The sequence below is a fragment of the Physeter macrocephalus genome, unplaced genomic scaffold, assembly GCF_002837175.3.
Source record: "Physeter macrocephalus isolate SW-GA unplaced genomic scaffold, ASM283717v5 random_542, whole genome shotgun sequence".
Taxonomy (NCBI): domain Eukaryota; kingdom Metazoa; phylum Chordata; class Mammalia; order Artiodactyla; family Physeteridae; genus Physeter; species Physeter macrocephalus.
In genome coordinates, this window is record NW_021145815.1 from 22,108 (window position 1) to 44,470 (window position 22,363).

The window sequence follows — 22,363 nt, forward strand, 5'->3', positions numbered from 1 at the left end:
ATCTGGACCGGGCTGGAATCCTCCTGGGGCCCCAGAAGAAGTCAGAAGGCAACTGTACCTTCTGGGGCCAGGGAAGTGAGGAGCACAGGTCTTAGTGTGGGAGGAGGCCAAGTTTAACCCCAATGGTATCAGCCAAGTCTGGGAACCTCGGTCAGTCGGTGATGCTGGGGGAACAATGGCAGCACATTTCAGATCAACACACTTTATTCAGCACCAATGGCGAGTCAGGCTCTGCGCCAGGAACACAGATGAATAAGACACAGTTCCTGCCCTCAAAGGGCTTACAGTCTAGTAGGAGAGACTAACCAGTTTTTGGCTGATTATTATACTGTGGATTCAGGTAAAATGTGGGGCGGGGGGTATCCCAGAACACCTAACCCAGCCTGGGGCTTCAGATGGCGCCTGAGCTGGAAGGTAGCCAGTTGCAGGGGAAAAAAAAAAGGTTTTCCAGATTGGGGAGCAGCAAGGTGAAGGCAAAGAGGCCAGAGACAGCCTGGTGCACCACGTGCAGACTAGCAAGAGCTCAGGGAGGTAGAGTGGTAGGAGGACGGGGAGCAGGGTGTGGGGAGTGCTAGGCAAATGCCATGGTGGGACAGTGGGTCATCCCAGAAGAGGCCTGGCCTCTGCCCCGCTACAGCATCATCCACAAGGGAATTGTCACTGCCTCCTGGCCAAGGGCTTCAATCTACAGGGGAATCCTGCTTGAAGGCAGCCCTCGGTCCAAATTGATTTCCCATGGTCCACACAGGGTTTTGGCCGTGACCGGGCACGTGCTAGAAGAGGGTTCAAGCCCAGGGACCCTCCCAGCTTTAAACACTGGTGACGGCCACTGAAAATGCTCCTCAGCCCCGCCCACAAGAAAGTTACAAGAGTCTACCATTGTAGCTTCCACACCCCGTGATGGACACTGTTCCAGAGGGAGGGGCGCTGGGAGAGGTGGGAAGGAGCATCTGCTGACAGAGGGCTGTTTCTCTGCCTTGGACAGGATGTGCTCCGAGGAAGGGTCGGCCCAGTGCAGGGCTCCAGCCCAGATCCAGAGTGTGTGTGTTGAGGGGTTGGGAGGAAACCGGATGCATTCATTACCTGGTTTCAGCCTCTGAGGAGATGGAGACCCAGGAATTTCTGCCTTGCAGGGTCCCGCTAGGGGGAAGGCAGGAGGTAGTGGGTGAGTAGGTAGAGGAGACTGGCAATGCCGGCCAGCCCCGTGAGGACCCCGAGCCGCAGTGGCAGGTACTCCAGGGAGCGCTCCAGCTCGGCGTGCAGGAGGACCACCTGGCGTTTGGTGACGCTCCACTCGCCCGAGTTGTCTAGAACGTGGCGGGCCATGCGGGCCTTGTCCTTCAGGGGCAGCTGGGCCTTGATCCGGGCCTCTGCGTCGTCGCGGTTCAGGTTGTTCCGCTGCATCAGCCGGGCCAGCTGCGTGTCTCGGTCACTAGGGACCGGGCAGAAGGGCTGATCAGACATCGCAGGTCCCAGCCTCCCTCCCAGTGGCGCGTTACAGGGGTGGACAGCCCTGGAAACTCATGGGCTCCCCCCACCACACCCCACTCTTTGTGAGCACCCTAGTAGCGCTATGGGCTACCTGAGCCCCTTAGTATAAATGGGGAGGGAAAAGGGGGCAGCTGCTGTCTTCTGCCACCTGGGGTCTCTCTGCTTTGCCACCAGGCCCGAGACTCCCCAGTTTTACGATGGGAGGATTTGATCACCTGGAATCAGCTACATCCTGCATCCCTGGATGGATGAGCTTTACTGAAAGGCCTGTGTCTGCAAGCTAAACACTTCCTTCAGTTCCCCCGGGGGCCTGGGCCTGCGGCATCAAAAACAGCTTCCCGGTCCACCGCGAAGAGCCCTCTCCTCGTCTCCCCACACCTAGTCCTGCACTTTCAGAGCAAAAGGAGTGTGCTGAGACGGTGGCCACTGGGCTTGATGCCACCGATGAAGTGGGATGCACAGAGCCCAAGGTGCTTCTAAGAGGAGCAAGGACTTGAGAACTGGATCCCCTCGGTCCTTGGGACAGGACTGAGCACTGCACAGTAAGCCAGGCAACACCCAGTCTCCCAACTCCACAGGAAATACAAAGAATGCCTCTCTCGCGCACTCTGATATTACCACCTGGGTCCTTCCTCGGCAAACTCCCTGTCCTGCTTTTGGCTACACAGGAACTGCCCAGCTGTCCTCTGGAACGGGGTCATTTCTATGAATGCCTAAGCCCCTCAATAGGAACAAGGTGGGAAAGGGCTACAGCAGCTGTTTTCTGCCATCTGGGGTCTCTCTGCTTTGCCACTAGGCCTGAATTTTCCCAGTTATAAGATGGGAGGATTTGATGACTACAGTTTAGTCCCCTCCTACTTGTGGCCTAGACCCAAGGGCGTCCTGGGATGTGAAGACAGACTTTCCAAGGACAGACATAACTGAACACTAGCCAATCCCAACGCCATTCAGAACTGAACGTGGCAGGAAGTCATTTCTGGCTGACTGATCAAGGAAGACCTTGTAGAAGGATGGCCTTTGCACTAGCCTTGAAAAGTAGGTAGGATTTCTGATTTCCTTTGTTAGGGGGACAGCATACTGTCAAGGTCATGGGGCCAATTCCTGCCTGGCTGAGAACAAGGACTATATCCAGCCCTAGTCAGGGACACTGCAGATCTGTGGCTGGGAAAGTCTGGGTGAGAGAACGGAGATGGCTTGGGGCCACCAGTGAGCGCACACCCTTCAGACGGTGAGGCCGAGACCAGGGGCCTCCTGGGATGTGAAGGCAGAACTCTCTGACAGCCCTTCCTGGAGCTCAGGGATAGTCCCAGATGGTTAAAAGACTGATGTTGTTTGTGGTAAGGGAACTTTTGCCCAAACATTTATCCCACAATTGGCAAGCTCCTCGAAAAAGTGAATAATCACATTTTGGTATAATCACACTTGGGTAAACACCCATATTATTTCAAATGCCAGTTAAAGGAGTCCATGAGGGGGTCCTTATTTTTGTAAAGCGTGGATCCCTTTTATGAAAAGCAAATAATCACTCATTCATCTCTCGGGCATCTCTCAAGAGCCATACAACCACATGTGGTAAAAGTGGGGCATGTATGGCACCCGAGACCCTGGGAAAGGCTGCTCTGGCTGGTGAGTGGGGCTGGAGGATCTCCTGGGGAGCAGGCAGAATCTACAAAGCTGCAATTATCTGCCAGGAGCCACAGCTACCTCTGCTCTTAGCAAAAGGAAAGCACAGGAAGAGGAAGGTGGCAGGGAAAGCGTGGAGTCACCTGGTGACTGCAGACGCAACCAGCCCGTCTTGTTTACTCACCTACACTCTAGTAAGACTTTTTTTTTTGAATCCCTTGGTACAAAGTTTCAATTGTATTAAAATTCCAAGGCAAAGAGAATTCTGTCCTCCTGGAGTTGGCTTGGCCTCAGTTGATAGTCTTTCACAGAGAACAAAGAACCCAGAGAGGCTACAGGATTACAGGGGGAGACACGCGCCAGTGGCGGAGCGAAGAGGACGCCTGAGTCCCTGCACCAGGCTCAGCAGATTCAGGCTGCCTTTAAATGCCAAGCCATAGCGGGGCGCTGGGGCAGAGGGCAGGGTGATGCTTAGGGCACTGAGCACTCCAGGCCCCGCCTCCAGTGTGCTAGGAGACTCCCCCGCCATTAGTCTCTTGAGAGCCACCCTGTGCCCAAAGTACCTGCAGAGCCAAGTGTCCACCTCTGTGTCTGCTGTACTTATGGGTGGCATCCAGGAAGTTTCTGGAAGGCAGAGACACCCTGAAGCCTCATCTGCACTCTCACTCCGCTGGGACTATGAGTCATTTTCTCTGACAGCTTGATCCTCCTGTTTGCCAAACCTGGATTCTGGTTTGCTTCATGTCCTGGGGGACATGAACAAAGCTCCTTCCTTAGCTGGGTTCTGACAGCTCCCTCTCCGCAACTTTCTGTTCATAGATTTTGCCGATGGGTGACCCTGGACAGATTCTGTAACTCCCTGCCTTGAGTTTTCTATAACTCAGAAATATCAACTCCTGTCCTGACTACCTTATGTTGAGAGGTAAACTGAGGGAAGTAATAAATGTTTGGAAAGTTGAGAAGCGCTGCAGGAGGGAAAAGGGAACCAATGAATAAGAACATGGTCGCCCAGGGCAGGGCCCAGCATCTGGGCTGAAGTGCCTCCAATAGCCAGCAGGGGGAGCCCTTCCCAAGCACTAGAGAGACCTGGGGGCCATCACTCCCCCACATCTACTCCCAGGCACATCTGGGTCAGGCACAGAGGTCAGTTTCTATAGGCTCTGGGCCTCCTGGCCACCCTGTGGGGAAAGGGCAAAATGCAGGGGGCCATTTTGCAGGTACACGCCTTACCCCAGGGGTCCTCCTTTCCAGCCTCGGTCAGGCCAGGCCGTGCCACACACTCACCAGTATACCACCACTGTGTGCTTCATGTACTTGAGCAGTTTCTTGGTCTCAAACAGCAGGGGGATATCCAGAATCACGTAGCGGTATCCTGGGGGGAGGCCAGGAAACCCACAAATTCAATTCTGCAAGCACACACAGGACTATGTGCTCAGTGTGGGAACAGAGTCAAAGCCACTGCCCCCTACCATCAGGAGCTCCCCGGCAGAGGGGGAGACCTTCCAAGGAGAGGCATAACCTGAATGCTAGCCAGTTCCAATGCCATTCAGAACACAATGCTGCAGAAAGTCATTTTGGGGTGGATGATCCAAGAAGACCTTACGGAAGGGATGGCATCTGTATTGGCCTTGAAAAGCGGGCAGGACTTCTGATACTTGAAAATGAGCAGGTGGAGGTGAGGGCGGAAGTTGAGGCCTCGAGCAGAGGGAGGCGAAGCTGACAAGGTGGTCGGGGCAGTCACAAAGGGTTGAGTTCACTTGATCTTGAACCCAAAGAGTTATTTCTGAACAGGGAGGTGACAGCCAGAGCTGTAGGAGACTGGAGAGAGTTTCCAGGAATAAGTGGGCCTGTTCTGCCCTACTTCACCCACCTTTCCTCAAAAAAAGAGAAAAAAAATGATAGGTTCTCCAGCAGGAGCCAGGTCCTACACGGCGCTCTCTGCCGACTCTCCAGGAGAAACTCCTATGGGGCGGCGGCCGCAGCCCCAGAGGGAAAGAGGCTGCTTATCGCCCTCAGCCGCCTCCAGCCAGGGATTACAGGTACGATTCTGGCGGCGGGGCGTGGTTATGACTCTTACTACAGAAGTAACTCCCGCGGGGTAACAGGCACAGACTAGCCCTCCCACTGCAAGCCAAGCCGGCCAAGGGGATGCACCCTCACCCACCGTGCGCGGGCATGTCCCTGGGCTACTCGCCCAGAAACACCTGGGGCTCCTAGTTCTCTTTAGGCCAGTGACCGCTGTGTAAGTGTGGGAAAGCTGGCAGGGGTCCAGGAGCAGTGAGAAGCGGGGGGTCATGAGATGGGCTCAGATGACACGCCTTGGTTTGTTGCCACCACTGTCTCCCTTTGGGCCCCTTACCAAACCTCACCTGTGTAAATGAGTGAACAGATGGTCCGCTTCTCAGGAAGATGGTAAGGATTACACGAGCAAATGCCTGTAAACCCCTCAGCAGCCCCTCACCCAGACCCTCACTCGCTGCTCCACAGATGATGGCTGTTATTACTACAGCTCCCTGGAGGAAGGAGGCTGGCAGTGCTGGCTCCCCCACTCCTGTCCAGCCCAGAACAGGGGCCGAGACCAGATCCTCCCTGGGCCTCTTACCTCCCTTTTCTGCTCCACTCCCGTCCCCTCCTCTCCCTGCCCTGTCCTTTCTCCTCGGCCCCTCTCGGGAGCTCGCGGACAGCTCCATGGTTCGCTGGCAAAGGGCTATTCAGCTGTCACATCCCTCCTGCTTGATAAGCTCTGCAAACCATCCTGACTCTATTAAGACATCCGTCTGCCTACGCAGAGACCTCCCAACAGCTGGTGATCTTATCTGACGTTTGATTATACCAGCTCTGACAGTTGTATTTGTTATACTCATCAGGGGAAAACTGGGACTGTGGAAGCCACAGCTGTCGTCCCCATTTTTCACCTTATCGAGCTGAAAAGAGCTTTCTGGCTTTTATTTAAGTGCTGTTGGCTGGGGAGAAGGGAAGTTGGGTGGACGACACAGCGGGAGAACTTTGGAGCGGGTGACATTATCCGATGCTTAATTTCAGAAGGGGAGAGCCACTGCTGCCTCAAAGCCCTGCAGAGAGATGTACTCGCGCCTGGCCTGGGAGCAAACGCGAAAAGGGCAGGAATGAAAGGCAGAAGGCCTCGCTCCTGGCGAGGGGTGGGCAGTGACGGGAGGGGTCTTGGCACAGATACAAGAGGCAGGACAAAGGCAGCCAGAGTCCAGAGACTGCCCTTGAGGGAGGAGGGAGGGAGGCCTGTGGCACGGTACTGAGATGGGGAGCAAAAGCTGGTCCAGCAGGGAGGATGCTGGGAGTCAGCTCCTGCCTGGCCAGAGCTGGGGGGTGGGGAAGGGAGGGTCAACATCAAGGATGTCTGTCAAGTCATCCCTTTCCTTCTGGAGGGAGGTACTGGCCGGAGGGGGACAGGAGTGGGGAGAGGGTCCCCACTCTGTACATGAGAACTTGACGCATGGGAGAATTTGGCCATGATCACAGTGCAAAACCCCGAAGAAAAGCAAGAAGCCTCCCCCATACCCTCCAGGAAGCAAAGTCTCAGCCTCGTGACTGACGGGAGACAATCAGCCAGGCCTTCAACCCGGAGCCTGGGCTGGAGGCTCCATGGCCCAGCGGCTGACAGGCCGCTCTGTAGGGGCCCTGGACCAGCCTCTCGCCTGATCCTAAACCACTGCTCTCAGCTCTCCCCCTTCTCCTGGGGACTGACCCCATCCTGGACAGTAAAGATCAGGTCACCCCTGCCCAACGCCATCCTGAAGAAACTTGCTTGGACTGTGGCGTATGGCTTGGGAAAGGCTGCCACAGACGCCTGCTTTTCAAACACTCTCCCCTTCCTTCAGTCCCGCCACATCACTTGGCCGTCCCTGCGCACGCCAGGCTAGCTCTCTCCACTGAGGCCCAGCCCCCCAGGATCATCCTCCACTTAGAACCCACCGCCCGCCCCGGCCCTGGCCATCCCGGAGCCTCCCCACCTTACACTCTGCAGACTTACTTTCCCAGGCGGCTCAACCAGCACCAAATCTGACTCTGACCGCGGTTTACATTTTCGTGGTGTTTGACAGTCACGGCGTAGACTCTTAGTCTCCCTAAGAGCTTGCCCAGGTTGGCATTATCAGCCTCACTATGCAGAGGAGGAAAGAGGCGGAGGGGTGGGTGCACTCAACAGTCACACTGCTGGAAACCGCGAGGGCCAGGACTTAAACTCAGGCCTTATGACTCCATTATTCGCCAGCTATTATAACTCCCACCCCTACTAGAAAAACCAGCTTCCTGGGGTTCACGGCTCAAAAGCCTCAAGTGTCTCTTCTCATTAAACTGTCTGCCCCCTTAAGAGTTGAGGGACATCACTTCCCGCTGGGGCTGGTACAGGGCGGCGCGGAGGATGCCGATGAGCAGAGTGAACTCAACAGCCCGGATGATAATCGCCCCCCGCCCCGGCCCCCCGCCAACCCTTCTGCAGAGGAGAAGGGCCTGGGCCCCAGGGGGAGCTTGCTCTGCCCCACCCCGTCCCAGGCCCCGGGTCTTACCCCGGAGGAAGAACTTGAAGGTCTCCTTCATCATTTCCTTGCAGATCTCGGGGTGGGTGATGGAGTTGAGCAGGTGCCGCCGGTCCGGCTGGTTAAAGATCAGGTCCCCCAGGACCTTTCGATCAATGTCGCCATTCTCCAGCAAGACCTCAGTGCCAAAGGCCTCCACGATACGCCGGTGGGCGGGGTATCCTGGCTGGACGACTGTGGCATGAAGAAGAGCCTGGGTCACCCTCTGGAGCCTCCAGCCCAGCCAGGGGACTCTGAGTGACCAGAGGCAAAATGACGGGGGAACCCAGGGGTGCTTCTTTCAGTTGCAGCAAAAGCAAGATGAGGGGAGGGAAAGCAGGGAGAGCAGAGTGCACAGAGTCCCTGGTGTTGGTCATGGGGTGAGCGGAGCTGGAGGGCCGAGTGGGGGCGGGGCAGTAGGGGGCAGGAGCAGGAGACCCGGGCTGATGGGAAGGCCCTCCCCTCCTCTGAGGGCCTGAAGGGCCTTAGAAAAAGGTGAGGCCTCATGGAAGGAAGGGAGCCCAGGGGATCTGCTGTGTACAACCCGCCACCCCAACTCACCATGCCGGGCAATGACATCCACATCAATCACCGCACAACCCAGCTGCTGGAACACCTGGATCACCGAGCTCTTGCCTGAGGCAATGCCCCCTGTCAGCCCCACCAGGAACATCTTCCTAGGAAAGAGGGAGGTCAGTGAGAATAGGAACCAGGAGCCAGAGGTCACCGGGGGCCAAGCTCCCCGGTTGCAATGGTCCCACATAGGAACGCCGGAAGGACCTGCCTGTGGGACAGAGCAGGCCTGGTCAGTGTGGAGCCAAATGGCTGGGGGAGAGCAAGGCACAGGCAGGGGAGGGAGACACAGCCTGGCGAGGCAGAGCCAAGGCCTGAGCTTGGGAGGCTCAGGGTCCACCCGAGACAGAAAACTCTTTCAGGAAAGGCCTCCAGTATTTTTTTAAAGACACTCATGAGGAAGACAAACTAACATTGTATAAATTTAGCAATCAAAACGCTGAGCAGGCAGAGCAAGGTCAGGTGCTATTAAGTAAAGAGAGCTTTCTGGAGGCTGCCGTACCCCACTGCAGGCAAGCTCCCCATAGGAAAGGGACACCTGTCCCTCTGGGGTGAACCCAAGGCACGCTGCAGATGCCCTCAGCCTCCGCTTTCTAGTCTGGGACACTGAGGCTCACAGGGAGGAAATGACCTGCCTGCCACACCCCAGCACCGGCACCGGGTCGGCCTGGGTGACTGGTGTACACTGAGAGGAATAATCCCTCCTTCTCATCGAAGAAGCAGCCCAGGTGGGGAGCTCAGTGAGAGGCAGTGGCTGAGTGGCCACTAAGCCTGAGGTTTAGAGAAGTGTGGATCGTGCCAAGAAGGAACGAGGGAAGGAAGACAGGCTTGGTGGGGAGGTAGCCTTCAGCTTGGCGTGGTGACCTGCGGTTCTCAGACTGAGCAGTTGCAATACAGCACAGAGGCTAGGAGCACGGACCCCTTCAAATCCAGTTGCTCCACTCGCATGCTGTGCAACCCGGGGCAAGTCACTTGCCTCTCTCAACCTCAGTTTTTTCATCCATAAAATGGGGCTAAAATGCAGATGAACCTGCCTCCTAAGGCTGTTGTGCAGACTGACTGAGAAAACACATCTACAGCCCTTGGTGCACTGCCACTAACGTGGTAAATGTCCAGGAAAGGAGGTGACGGTGCTGGTGCAGGACGGATGCTGTGAGTCAGTCATTCTGCAAGGCACGGAAAGAAAAAAGAACTTTCATGAAGTCAGGTCCCCATTCCTGCAGCCTCAGACGATCTCACAGTAGATTTTTAACCCGTGTTGCATTTTCAGTAAACATGGTTACCATGTCCTGGACTCTGTTCCCAAGCTGGGAGAAATTAAAGCAAAGGCCAGGTCTCTCCCATCCTTCCTTCAGCATCAAAGGAAGGATTTCCAGGACCCTGAAATCTGTCCTTCTGTCCTAGGACTTTGTTTTCTTTTGGTTAAACAGCAGATTTACTGCCCTAATTATATTTTGCTTGAGCTTTCACTGAAATGAGTCTGCTTCCCCTGAGGACACACCAAACGACAGGGGGAGGCAGCCGCTCGGGTGTGGGCTGAGTGGGTGGGTGGCTTGGGGCGGCGGGGGACCAACCTAGATGTTTAAATCTGCCCGCGCTCATTCTCACCCAGGGAAGCCGGGGCGGAGACAGGAAAATATCCACCAGACTCATCATCCAGATGGCGAGATCTAACTAAATTATTAAACCGTTTACAAGGCATTTCTCTTCAATCTCTCTGAGACTGGAGTCGCCCCCAGGTACGTCTCCCTCCAGCTTACAAAAGAGGAGTTAAGGATAGGGTTCACTTGCGGGGGAAAAAAAAAAATTCATCTACTCAGCTGAAGCTTTTTAAAATTTGTTTAATTAAAAAATTAAAAAAAATTTTTTTTTGGCTGGGTCTCACGACTTGTGGGATCTTAGTTCCCTGACCAGGGATTGAACCTAGGCCCTCAGCAGTGAGATCGTGGAGTCTTATCCACTGGACCACCAGGGAATTCCTTTTTTATTTTTTATTCATTTACTTATTTTCGGTGAAGCTCTTTGAAATGGGATAACCAGCACCAGCATTTTATTTTATTTTATTTTATTTATTTATTTATTTATTTTTGTGGTATGCGGGCCTCCCTCTGCTGTGGCCTCTGCCGTTGCGGAGCACAGGCTCTGGACGCGCAGGCCCAGCGGCCATGGCTCACGGGCCCAGCCGCTCCGCGGCACGTGGGATCCTCCCAGACCGGGGCGCGAACCCGGTTCCCCTGCATCGGCAGGCGGACGCGCAACCACTGTGCCACCAGGGAAGCCCCAGCACCAGCATTTTAAATCCAAACTCCGTCCTATTGTCCCTAAAGCACTGGGTCCTCTTCTGCGGAAGACCCATCTTGAGAACAGGCCGCAGCTGAGGGAAGGGGCAAGGGCTGGTTCTCCACAAGGCCCTGACCCCTCATCGATGAAAGCAAGCCACTTGTCACCTGGTCACCCAGGTTTGCCGAGTTGGGTGAGGGGGCCTGTAAGACCATGTGGCCGAGCAGACCTCACCTCCTTCCTGTACACAGGACCAGGACCCACCTCAAGACCTACTGAATCAGATCTTGGTGGGGGGGTGGAGGCACCCAGGCAGTTCTGCTGTGCAACAGGGCTTGGGATGGACTCTTTGTTTACGATGGTAAAGACTGAAGACCAGAGAAGAAGGGACTTGCCCAGGACCACAACTAAAAGCAGAGCCAGGATGGAATTCAGGGCTCTTAACTCCAAGTCTAGACCCCTGCCTTAATGTACCCTGGGAATGGAAAATTAATTTACGTTTAGATTAAGACAAAATTAGGATGGTGTATCCGTCTGTAGGCAAATCAATTTGGGGCCAAAGAAAAATTATTTCTTGATGATCACACTGGTGTTTTCCCTCTGCAGAATAGGGGGCCGGATCTTATGGACAACCAGGGCACAGAGATAAATTCCAGGCTCAATTCTGCCCCAGCCTCCTTGGGTAACCCAATGAAGATCTTCCCTTCTTGGGGCCTTGGATGACCATCTGTAAAAACAGACTAACAGCTGCTTGGCCTCTGCCAGGAAGGCCAAGGGGATGGAGGAGCACATGCCCGGGGAAGCTGTGGGCCCCTGGCTTAAAGGGGCTGGACAAGTAACAGCTGTTCCCATTTGACAAGCCCCTCCATAGCTCACTCCTTCATGAACCGCTGAATGAGCTCCTCTGGGCTTTGCAGCAACCAAAGGAAAACACAGGCCTTGCCCCGCAGGAAAACTTGGAGAGACAGACAGTAACAAATGGAACCAGCCAAGAACAGAGCACTGACAGGTGAGCGAGAGCGGTCACGTGGTACTCACCCTGGGCCTGGGGAGGGTGGGGGATGGGTCTGCCCAAGAGCCGCACTGACCGAGAGCCCACTGTCCCCTTAAGGCTCGGCAAGAAGGTAATGAAGGTTTAGGTTCCCAGCTGCCTCGAAGTCAGGCACCCAGACCCACGCAGACCTGTCCCGTAGCTCCTCTGCAGGCACCTACCAGAAAAGTGACCACCTTTGATATCCTCTTCTTGATCTGGCTCAAAAATCATCGAAAAGCTCACGATAACGTGTGGCGGTGCTGAGTGGGGGAGGGCATCAAGAGTGACGGGGGTCACTGTTTTAAACAAGGGACCAAAGCAGTCACTCTGAGGACCTGAAAGCAGCGAGGAAGCAGGCCATCTCTCTCGGTGCAGCCTCGTCCACCCCGCAGACCCAAATCAGGCCTCTGACATCTCCCACCACTTCATCTCCTCTCCTTCCCTTGTGCCCATCGTGCTTTGTACTTTTGTTTGTGTGACTACGCGTTCGATAAAGTAAGCTCCACAGGGTCACAAGCTGTGTCCAGTTTGGAGCCCTTTATCTCTAGCATCTAGCCCAGTGTCCAGTGTCTATCAGTCACTCACCAGGTGAGTGATATTGGTCACGTTATTTAAGCTTTCTTTGACTTAGTTCGTTCATCTGTAAAATGGAGCTAAGGACACCTACTCTGGGTTGCCATGAAGAGTAAATGTGTTAATACATGCAAAGCGCTTAGAACAGTACTTAGCACACAAGGAACCCTCAACCAATGTTCCCTTCTTGTTCTGAGAGAGTGTTTGATAACTATGCGTAGAATGAATGACTGAATGACTCCAGAAGCAGGAAGGGGAATGGGAAATACTTAGGGGTCACATTCTCCCGTCAGTGGCAAAGGGGAGGCTCCCGGTCTGCTCCTCCTTCCATAAGAACATGCTGCTCACTGCCAGTAAATCCCTCCAGGAGAAAAGTGCAAACAAACAAAACACCCAATGGGTTCAAGAAGAATAAGGAACTGAGGGACTTCCCTGGTGCTCCGGTGATTAAGAATCCGCCTTCCAGTGCAGGGGATGTGGGTTCGATCCCTGGTCGGGGAACTAAGATCCCACATGGCGTGCCACAACTAGAGAGAAGCCTCCGTGCTGCAACTCAGACCCGACGCAGCCAAAAATAAATAAATATTTAAAAATAAATAAATAAAAAAATTTTTAAAAAAAAAAAAAAAAAAAAAAAGAATAAGGAACTGATATGTGAATGGACACTCTTTCTTTCCTCCCTCGGGAGAGCTCGGGACTTGGGTTGGAAGCGAGTTCTCTTGTTTTGCATCTCCCAATCACCAGCCCCACGCCGGCCTGCCCAGCCAGGGCCCGCCGCTCCCTCATTAACTTCCAGCCTCTTTCCTTCCTCCTTCTGCAGCCTCCCAGGATTTCACCCTGGGCATGTCTGACCAGCCACAGGCTTCTCCTCATAAATAAATATTTAAAAATAAATAAATAAAAAATGTGTTTTTTTGTTTTAAAAAGAATAAGGAACTGATATGTGAATGGACACTCTTTCTTTCCTCCCTCGGGAGAGCTCGGGACTTGGGTTGGAAGCGAGTTCTCTTGTTTTGCATCTCCCAATCACCAGCCCCACGCCGGCCTGCCCAGCCAGGGCCCGCCGCTCCCTCATTAACTTCCAGCCTCTTTCCTTCCTCCTTCTGCAGCCTCCCAGGATTTCACCCTGGGCATGTCTGACCAGCCACAGGCTTCTCCTCTGAATTGCTTTCCAAAGCGGATGTATCCACGTTGCTCCAATGATCAATATAATCATTCATGAAAACGAGTTGTTCCCTGCCTTGGGACCCAGTTATTTTCTTGTGGAAGCAGTGCTTGCAAAAATATATTGTTTTGCAGTTAACTGATAAGTGCTATTTTTATCTACAGTTTCCTGGCTCCTGGTCGTTCATTATTGGTGAGAGGCTGCTGTTCAAACCTGGGCCCAAGTTCTCTTCTCTTTGTCTGCTGGGTCTGTTAAGTCACCACCTCCTGCTCCAGGCTGCCAATGACCTGGAGGGAGCCCCCAGGGCAGGTGCTGGCGGTCAGCCTCCCTCTCCCTTGGCCCTCACCAACACGAAGGGGAGGGAGGGAGGGAGGGAGGGAGCAGGTCTTTCTTCTAGAGCCCTCTCCAGCCACACACCATCACTCCAGGGAGCTTTCACGGGTGGACAGGGAGGTCGTCTGGACTGGACTACAACACTGGCGTTGATGCAGAAGAAAGCATCACGGGGAATGCCAAATCTCAGGGGCTGTGAAGTCACAGGGGCCTGGGCTGGGATCTCAGCCACGTGGCCTCGGGCAATTTCCTTCGGCGCTGTGGGCTTCTATTTCCTTGCATATAAAACGGGATTAATAATGACTACTCACGGGGGTTTCCGTCAGGACTGAATGAGGTACCATACGCCCCCATCACCTCACCTTCCCCAACTCAACTTGTGCCACGTCAGTGACCGCGGTCTACCCCCTTTTCCCTGAAGGGCAGCACCTCCGTCCTTTCAGTTGCTCAGGCCAAAACCCTCGGCACCCTCCTGGCTCCTCTCTCACAATCTTCATCCAACTCACCCGCACCCCCTGCCAGCTCTACCTTCCAGCTTCACCACCTAGCCAGACACGCCCGGGTCCCCCCCACCCCCGCCCACCCCGCCCACCGTCTCGCTCCTGGATTACTGCAGCAGCCTCTGAGGGATCTGCTGCCACCTTTGCTCCCCGACAGTCTGTTCGTCTTAACAGCAGCTAGTGGGGTTGGATAGGGTCACCCCTCTGCCAAAACCCCCCAAGGTCCCCGTCTCACTTCAAGCCCAGTCCTTAGAGTCCCGTAGGGGCCTCCTGACAGACACAGCTCCATTCTCTCCAGGCACCCACCACTCTCCCCCTCGACTGGGACCCTCCAGCCACCCTGGCTGCCTTGCTGTGGGGTTGGATAGGGTCACCCCTCTGCCAAAACCCCCCCAAGGTCCCCGTCTCACTTCAAGCCCAGTCCTTAGAGTCCCGTAGGGGCCTCCTGACAGACACAGCTCCATTCTCTCCAGGCACCCACCACTCTCCCCCTCGACTGGGACCCTCCAGCCACCCTGGCTGCCTTGCTGCTCCTTGACCTTGCTGAGCACTCCCACCTTGGGCCTGTGGACACGCTGTTCCCGCCACACACAAGGCCCTTTCCCCCCGAGGGTCGCATGGCTCACCCCCTTCTCCGCCCAACTGTCACCCTATCAGAGGCTGCCCTGAATATGTAAAATAGCACCCCTGTTTCCCTCGTGTTTCACTTTTCTTCACTGCACTTATCACCCCTCAAATATTATGTCTATGTGATTATTTATTGTAATCTCCCTCTCTCCCTAGAATCTGAGCACTACTGAATTCAAGGTGCTTAAAACAGGGCCCGATGAGTAGAAGGGCTCAATCAATATCTGTTGAATACTGTACATAAAGCACACAGCAAAATGTCCAGCTCAGGGGTGAGCAGGAACTCAACATTAACCATTTTAAAATAAGAACGTATCTGTTACAGAAAACGTACTGTGACAATCACAAAACCTCTTCCACATCACTTCCCACCCCCACATTCCTGGGCTGAGATATCTTGGGCTCACAAATGAGGAAACCAAGGCAAGGAGTGCCTAGGAAGCTGAGCTTCCCAGCAGGCAGGAACTCGAGTGTAAGAGCTGCCGTCCACCGTCGGAGCGGTTCCCTATGTGCCTGGACGCCGTGGATCCCATCTGCTCAGCACAATGACCCGAAGAAGTCAGTTCTTACTTATTCCCATTCTAAAGGTGAGGAAATGGAAGGTAAAAGAAGTTAGGTATTTGCCCACCGTAGTTCCAAGTGGTCTACATACTGGGGGAGGCACGAAGATTTTCCAAGGGACACAAAAAACATGGTTTAAGAGGAATAAATTTCAACTCAGTTTGCCAAGTGTCTCCCTATGAGAACAGATCAGCCTTGGAACATGCTGCAGGCTATCTTTTCCCAGGTTCCCAGAAAGGTGTAACTACCCACCCATGCCAAATTTTACTAAGGTGCTTTGTTCCACGGTGCAAAATACCCCTGGCACCCCAAAGGGGCAACTCAAAATATAAGTATTCATGCCGAGAATGTGATTGTTTATAGTGACCATGTAACAAATCCTCCTGCTGAGTCGGGTGCTTTCTAAACCTTTGCCTTCAGTAAAGTTAAAGGAGGACCTAAAAGAACTGTCAGCTGACAGGTCATTAGTAATTGAGATCACGGTGATTTTCTGGCCCATAACTCAAAAGATGTTCAAAGAGTTGAGTATTATTGTCACAACGAAATGTCAAGTCCTCTGTATTTATTTACAAGAACCAACCTTTTCAATGCTTACGGGCATGAGAAAAAAAAAAGCTCTGCTCTTTCTAGCAAATATACATGGATACATATATGAATTTTTCTTTAAAAAGTTCCATTTGGCTTCTTAAGAGAAGTATTTTAAATAAAACTTATGTTTAACAATGATCAAAACTAGTTGTTGTGGTCAATTGGGTATTTTACAATTTTTTAACTCAATCCAAAAGAAAATGTTTACTATTATGACAACACAATTTTCAAAAGTGTTTTAATTTTTGTATGTGTTTTTGTTGCAGAGAAGTAGGACAACAAACCAAAGACTTCGAGCATAAAATCGATTTTTCTAGAAAAAAATTCTGTGGAGGAAATAAAGTGGAAATACGAGTTCAAGGAGGAAAAAGGAACAATGTAAAATTTCAATTGTTAAATAAAAACTGGTGGACTTCCCTGGTGGCGCAGTGGTTAAGAATCTGCGTGACAATGCAAGGGACACAGGTTCAAGCCCTGGCCCGGGAAGATCCCACATGCTGAGGAGCAACTAAGCCCCGTGTGCCACAACTACTGAGCCCGCGTGCCACAACTACTGAAGCCTGCGCGCCTAGAGCCTCTGCTCCGCAACAAGAGAAGCCATGACAATGAGAAGCCCACGCACCACAACGAAGAGTAGCCCCGGCTCACCACAACTAGAGAAAGCCTGCGCACAGCAACAAAGACCTAACACAGCCAAAAATAACTAATTAAAAAAAAAAAAAAAATCCGCCTGCCCATGCAGGGGACACGGGTTCAAGCCCTGGTCCCTGGTCCAGGAAGATCCCACATGCCGTGGAGCAACTAAGCCCGTGCGCCACAACTACTGAGCCCGAGCGCCACAACTACTGAGGCTGAGCTCTACACATGCCACGAGCAACTAAGCCCGTGCGCCACAACTACTGAGCCCGAGCGCCACAACTACTGAGGCTGAGCTCTAGAGCCCACGAGCCACAACTACTGAAGCGCGCGCACCACAATGAGAAGCTCGCACACTGCAATGAAGCGTAGCCCCCGCTCGCCACAACTAGAGAAAGCCCCCTGCGCAGCAACGAAGACCCAACGCAGCCAAAAGTAAATAAATAAATTTATATTAAAAAAAAACCTATATATAAAAAAAAATGGTTCATGTATTCTTTTCAAAGGATGAGGGAAATCAAATCACTATGGTATTTAGATTCCACTGCAGATTTAAGTGCCTGATGTAACAGTTTTATTTTTTTAATGTCAATATTTACAATTAACCAGAAATCATATCCTTTGAAACTTTCAGAGAAAAATTTTTGCAATCTAAAAATGGGAGAGTGGGTAGTTTTCAAAACAAAGCTAAGCTCACTGCTACTGCTGGCCTGCCTTCAGCCCTAAAGGCACAGGTACTAAGTGTGGTTCTGAACCCTTTAACCAGATTACCCAGGAGGACACATTCAGACCTTGCTCGAAAGACAGAACAGGATCTGGTGGGAATTTAGGGCTCTAAGGAAGAACCACCCCAACTGGCCTGTCCACTTTCTATCATCAGCCAGATTCTAGCATTTCATCGTGTCCCCAGGCCTGTCTGCACCCTGCCAAATCCATCTGATTTATTTAGGCAAAATCTGCACAGCTGGCCCCCAAAGAAACCATATGCAAAGCCTTCCATTTCCTCAACTTTAAAACTAGGACTTAACGTCAAAGTTCATTCGGGTGACAATTTCCCCATAACTGGGAGAGAAACATCTTTGAGAACTTCGTAAACAAACAGCTCCAGAGGCGCCAACGCCTCCGTTTGGGAAGCTGGGAGGCGGAGAAAAGCAGGGAGTCGGGCTCCCCTCTTCATCAATGCATGAGTGGGAACTCCATGCCTCCAATTTTTCATATGAGCAAAAAGAGTCGGAAAGGTACCCAAGATCACACAACTAGAAGTGACAGAGGCTGGATTCAAAAATCAAACTTATATCTGACCACAAAGGTCTGAAGTGCAGTAGCTTTGGACTGAACCAGAGTTTGAATTCAATTTCCACCGCCTTCTAGTTGTAAACCTTTCTCGGTTTCCACAGCTGTAAAACAGGGAAAACATCACCTTACTTAGTAGGGTTTCTGTCAAGGCAATGAGCCATGGAGGTAAAATAGTATGTGCTCAATAAACTGTAACCAAGGCTTGAAAGAAAGGCGCGTACTCTACGCTACACCACGCAGCACGACTGGTGCGCCCAGAGCCCGGCGCCGGGACACAATACCTCCGGGGTGGACCCAGCTCTCCAGGCGGGGTGGCCTGGGCGCCCAAGAGAGCAATGCAACCCCGGGAGCCGCCGCCCGGCCCGCCCCTCCCCCGGGCCCGGCAGCTCCCACTCGCCCGTGCGGTGCGCTACGTACCCGGGGCCTCTGACCCGGCCTCGGCCGCCGCGGATCGCCCCGTCTCAGAGGCGCTTACTGGGTGACTCCGGAGGGCAGGCGAGGCCTCAGCAGCGCGCGCACGCGGACCGGACGTCCGGCCAGCGGAAGGGGGCGGGACCGAGTAGAGGGGGCTGGACCGGGGAGGCGGGGCGGGACCGGGGAGAGGAGAACCGGGAAAACGCGTAGCCCTAGAGCGCTGGGCCGCTGGGGACCGCAGCGTTTCTCCTCCCTCGGAGCCAAAGCCTTTCAAAGCTGGGGGAGAAAATCCGGAGAGTCCTAGCTTCGAATTCAGGACTGGCCATCATTAGCTGTGCAGCCTCTAAGCACATTCTACCTGCCAGGTCTTAAGAGCACTCTGTAGGCATTAATTATCTCATTGAATCCTCACAGTCCTTGAGGTAGATACCGTCATCCCCGTTTTACACAAAAGGAAACTGACATTTAAAGGTTAATCCGTTTGCCCTCTCTTAAAATGTACGTTGGCCGCAGAGCTCATTCTGTCCATACAAGCCTAGTAAGTCACTTCAGCCTCTCACTCTCTCTCCTCTATCAAAGTGCAAATAATCGCTACTGTGCTGCTTGTTGAAAGAATTGGAAATAACATAAAAGCATCTAATGGTGCCTCACATATAGTAGGTGGCCCTTAATTAACTCCTACCCTGCCTCCTTTCCCTCTCCCTTAACTGTACTTCTGCTTTCCGCTTCGTTTAAGGTAGGAATCTTGTCTATCTTCACCACTAGTATCCTCAGTGCCTAGAACAGTGCCCAGCATAGTAGGGATCCAATACACTGAAGGATGAAGTAATCCAACATTCTCTGATCACTCCAGTCCCTGAAACCTTTCTCCTTGATATCAACAGCACTGGCTGACATCACCCAATACATAGGATTGCATCTCATGATCAAAGGGACCATTTGGTCCAAACACCTGTCTAGATCATCTCTGCTACCTCTACTTGCACACGTCCAGTGTCAGCAAACTCACTGTCTTTCGAGACACCTTCATGCTATCTTTGAAGTCCAGTCCTGGCAGTTAGAAAGTTTTTCCTTAGGTAGTATCTCTCCTAATTCTAATCTATAGGGTCATACTAAAACAATTCTAACTCCTATTCCATAGCGCCAGATCTAATGGCCCTGTTCCCTTCCTGGACCAAACAACTTTCAGATAACCTCGATTTGTGGTTCTCCACCTTTTCCCTACTCCTGACACATCAGAGGGGTACTCAGACTCCCATCAGTAACCATGGCTGGCCATGGCAGTGATAGGAATAGGAAGATGCCTGCCCCTCCCCCAAGGTATAAAGCTCTTCCTGGGGCATATTGTTAGGAAACCCCCGCAAGATGATCCTGCTTTTCCCGGATTCTGCCTTATAGTATTGTGAGCTACTGATGTACAAGTGGGGGCTCTGTTTTCTAAGTAGGCATCCTCGTGGTCCAATCTGCCAACAGCAGATGCATCTCTGCCCTGGGATGATCCGGGAAGAAAGGCTGAAGGGCTGCTGCTGCAGGGGCTTCAACACAGGAACCTCCTCTGAACTGAAGCTCCACCTTTGCAGTTTTGAGGTGTTGCCATCAAGGGCTTTTTTGGCTCAAACACATATCCTCTGTTATTTGGGATGACAATAATAAACTTTGAGCTGGCTCTGGCTGCTTACACAATCTCACTTCATCCTGACAATGACCTGCATCTCAGTCACCCCTGTGTCCTTAGCATCTAGCGTGATGGCTGGACTACAGAGTTGCATCAAGTTGTGTTTGGTGAACAACCTTCTGAGTCCAATTGAGATGACTCCTTTGACTCCTGGGTCTTTGACTCGCTTCTTAAAATTAAACTTACTTTCCATATGTTTATTTTAAATAAATATTAACATGCAATTAAATTTATACCATCCCTCACAAATATCATTAATATTTATCCTTTATTAAACAGCTTAAGAAAACTTTCCCAGCTGGGAGATAAAGTCCAAACTCTGAAGATAAGCCTGAAACTCAAGGTCTTCTGTAACCTGGCCCCTGATCACCTCTCCAGACATATGTCTCACCATATGTCTCACTATATGTTACCCCCTGGGAAAGGCAAAGGAGGAAGGCAATTTAGTTACTACACCAGACTTTGTGTTAAAACACCAGGTTCAAGTCCAAACTCATCCTAAGTAGCAGTGAAACTTTGGACAAATCATTGCATTTCTCGTTTTCTGACTGTAAGACAGGAATAAAACCAGCCCTGCTGGGGCTTCCCTGGTGGCGCAGCGGTTAAGAATCCGCCTGCCAATGCAGGGGACACGGGTTTGAGCCCTGGTCCGGGAAGATCCCACATGCCGCAGAGCACCTAAGCCTGTGCGCCACAACTACTGAGTTGGCACTCTAGAGCCCTGTTGGTCACAACAGTCACATTGCCTGCCTACCTCCCAGAAAGGCTCTCCACTGAGCAAAAACTGCTCAGTTTGCAGTGAAATACAATGCAGAGTGTCTTACTTAAGCTTCGAATTGCAAGAATGGCAGGGGCCACAGACACCAGCATCATCATCCTCTACAATCACTCTTCATCAGTCACGTTTCATTAGCCTTCGTTTAACCTCTATGAATCTGTGGGAAAAGAAAATATAGGGCTGGGAATTAGAATAACAGAAGTCGGTTCTGACCCAAGGTCTGCAACTAGGTATCGCTGTGATTTTTTTTTTTTCAAGCACGATATTCTTCAAGTCTCCTTCACAAAGTTGCATGAGCTATAATAGGTGAAACACTTAGAAAAGTTAAATCCATCTAACACATGTAAGGCTTTATTATTATCTCTGACCTCCTCCCTTTGCCTTCACTGCATATAAGGCATCGCAGCAGTCTTGGCCCTGGAGAGATGAGTGTGGGTAACAGCTCTCAGCCTGAGCAGGTGTCTTTGTCTCCCAAAGTTAAATATAAATGATTGGGGGCAATCTGCTGCTTTGGATCGTATTTACTTCTGCTCTTGCCACTGATATAAAAACCAAAAGTTGACTATATTTAGCTGTTTTATTTGTTTTGTTTCCCTGAGTCAGATGGGAACTATTTCTTCCTACTCTATTCCTCTTCCCACGTTGAGAGTTTCCCAAAGGCAAAGATCATTTCCCTTTTTGGCCATTGGAGCTCTCTGATGATAAGAACTTGTCCTTCCCTCACCACCCACCATAACCCAACCTGAATGGGAAATCTCTAGGAATGGGACCCTTGTCTTTGGGCTTTGCTTCAAGAATCAGGTGCGATTACTCAGTCACAGGAGTGAGACCCAAGGGAGTGGACCACTCAGTCAAGGGTAAAAATAGCTTAAGATGTCAAAATTACCTTCTAATAACTGATATCCTTGGGTAGATGTATCAGACAATGAGACTTTTGTGGTGGTGAAAAATTCAGAGAGCCTAAGACAGATGCAGATTTGTACACTGATTTTGCCACTTATTAGCTATGTGATTGTGCAATTTACCGACCAATCTGGGTCACATTTCTTGTCTGTGAAAAACGGGAAGAGTGCCCACATTCTAGGCTTGCTGACAGGATTAAATGAGATGTACTAAAAGCCTTACCACAGAGCCTGGCATGTAAGTGCTCATTAATTAATTGTGAAGGATTAATTGTGAAGGGTTGCTGTGGAGAATGAAAGGGACTGTGTGTGTATAAGAGCTTCAGTATCTTCCAGCCAATTAAGCAGCAAGGCTTGACAGAGCAGTCAGATGTCCTTGATGAGGATCAGTGTTCCGCATATCACAATCCACCGCCTCTCAAGAGGCCTCGAGCTACCAACGACCAGGGGCTGCCCAGAGTCCCGAGTGAGGAAACGCGGCCAGGAGCCAACCTGGCTTCTTGCAGTAAGAGCTCTTCAAGAAGGCCCTATGCATTTGGGCTCCCAGTGGGGCACAGCCGCGGGCTTCAAGGGCTCTTACTTACCCGGGAATGGTAACAGTCCTTAAGGGCAGCCAATAACGGCTCATCTGTGGCCCAGACACTAGCAAGAGCAGGATGAGGTCAAACCTTGGATTTTGGAGCCCACGCCCCAAACCCTAGACCTGCATTGAACTACAATTCCCAGCATGCCACGCGGCCGCCCGGGTGGCGGAGCGCGGGCCTC

The 22,363-nt window shown here is 52.0% G+C and overlaps 1 protein-coding gene across 7 annotated transcripts; it reads right to left on the bottom strand.

The window, feature by feature from the left end:
- Positions 1-206: 206 nt before the first annotated feature.
- On the bottom strand, positions 207-18,363 carry DCAKD (dephospho-CoA kinase domain containing). 7 transcript variants are annotated; one of them, XM_055083080.1, is made up of 7 exons: positions 18,247-18,363; positions 15,156-15,329; positions 9,268-9,403; positions 8,226-8,337; positions 7,656-7,859; positions 4,399-4,486; positions 208-1,432 (listed from the first exon to the last, which is right to left on the bottom strand). In XM_055083080.1, exons 4-7 carry the CDS (start codon positions 8,335-8,337, stop codon positions 1,141-1,143), a joined length of 696 nt encoding a protein of 231 aa, XP_054939055.1. In that variant the 5' UTR covers positions 9,268-9,403; positions 15,156-15,329; positions 18,247-18,363; the 3' UTR covers positions 208-1,140. The 7 variants fall into 7 exon arrangements, with proteins under 7 accessions (XP_028341526.1, XP_054939055.1, XP_054939056.1 ...); XM_055083081.1 differs by lacking the exon at positions 15,156-15,329; XM_028485726.2 differs by lacking the exons at positions 15,156-15,329; positions 18,247-18,363 and adding an exon at positions 11,556-11,725 and having other exon boundaries at positions 9,272-9,403.
- Between the last annotated feature and the right edge of the window lie 4,000 nt (positions 18,364-22,363).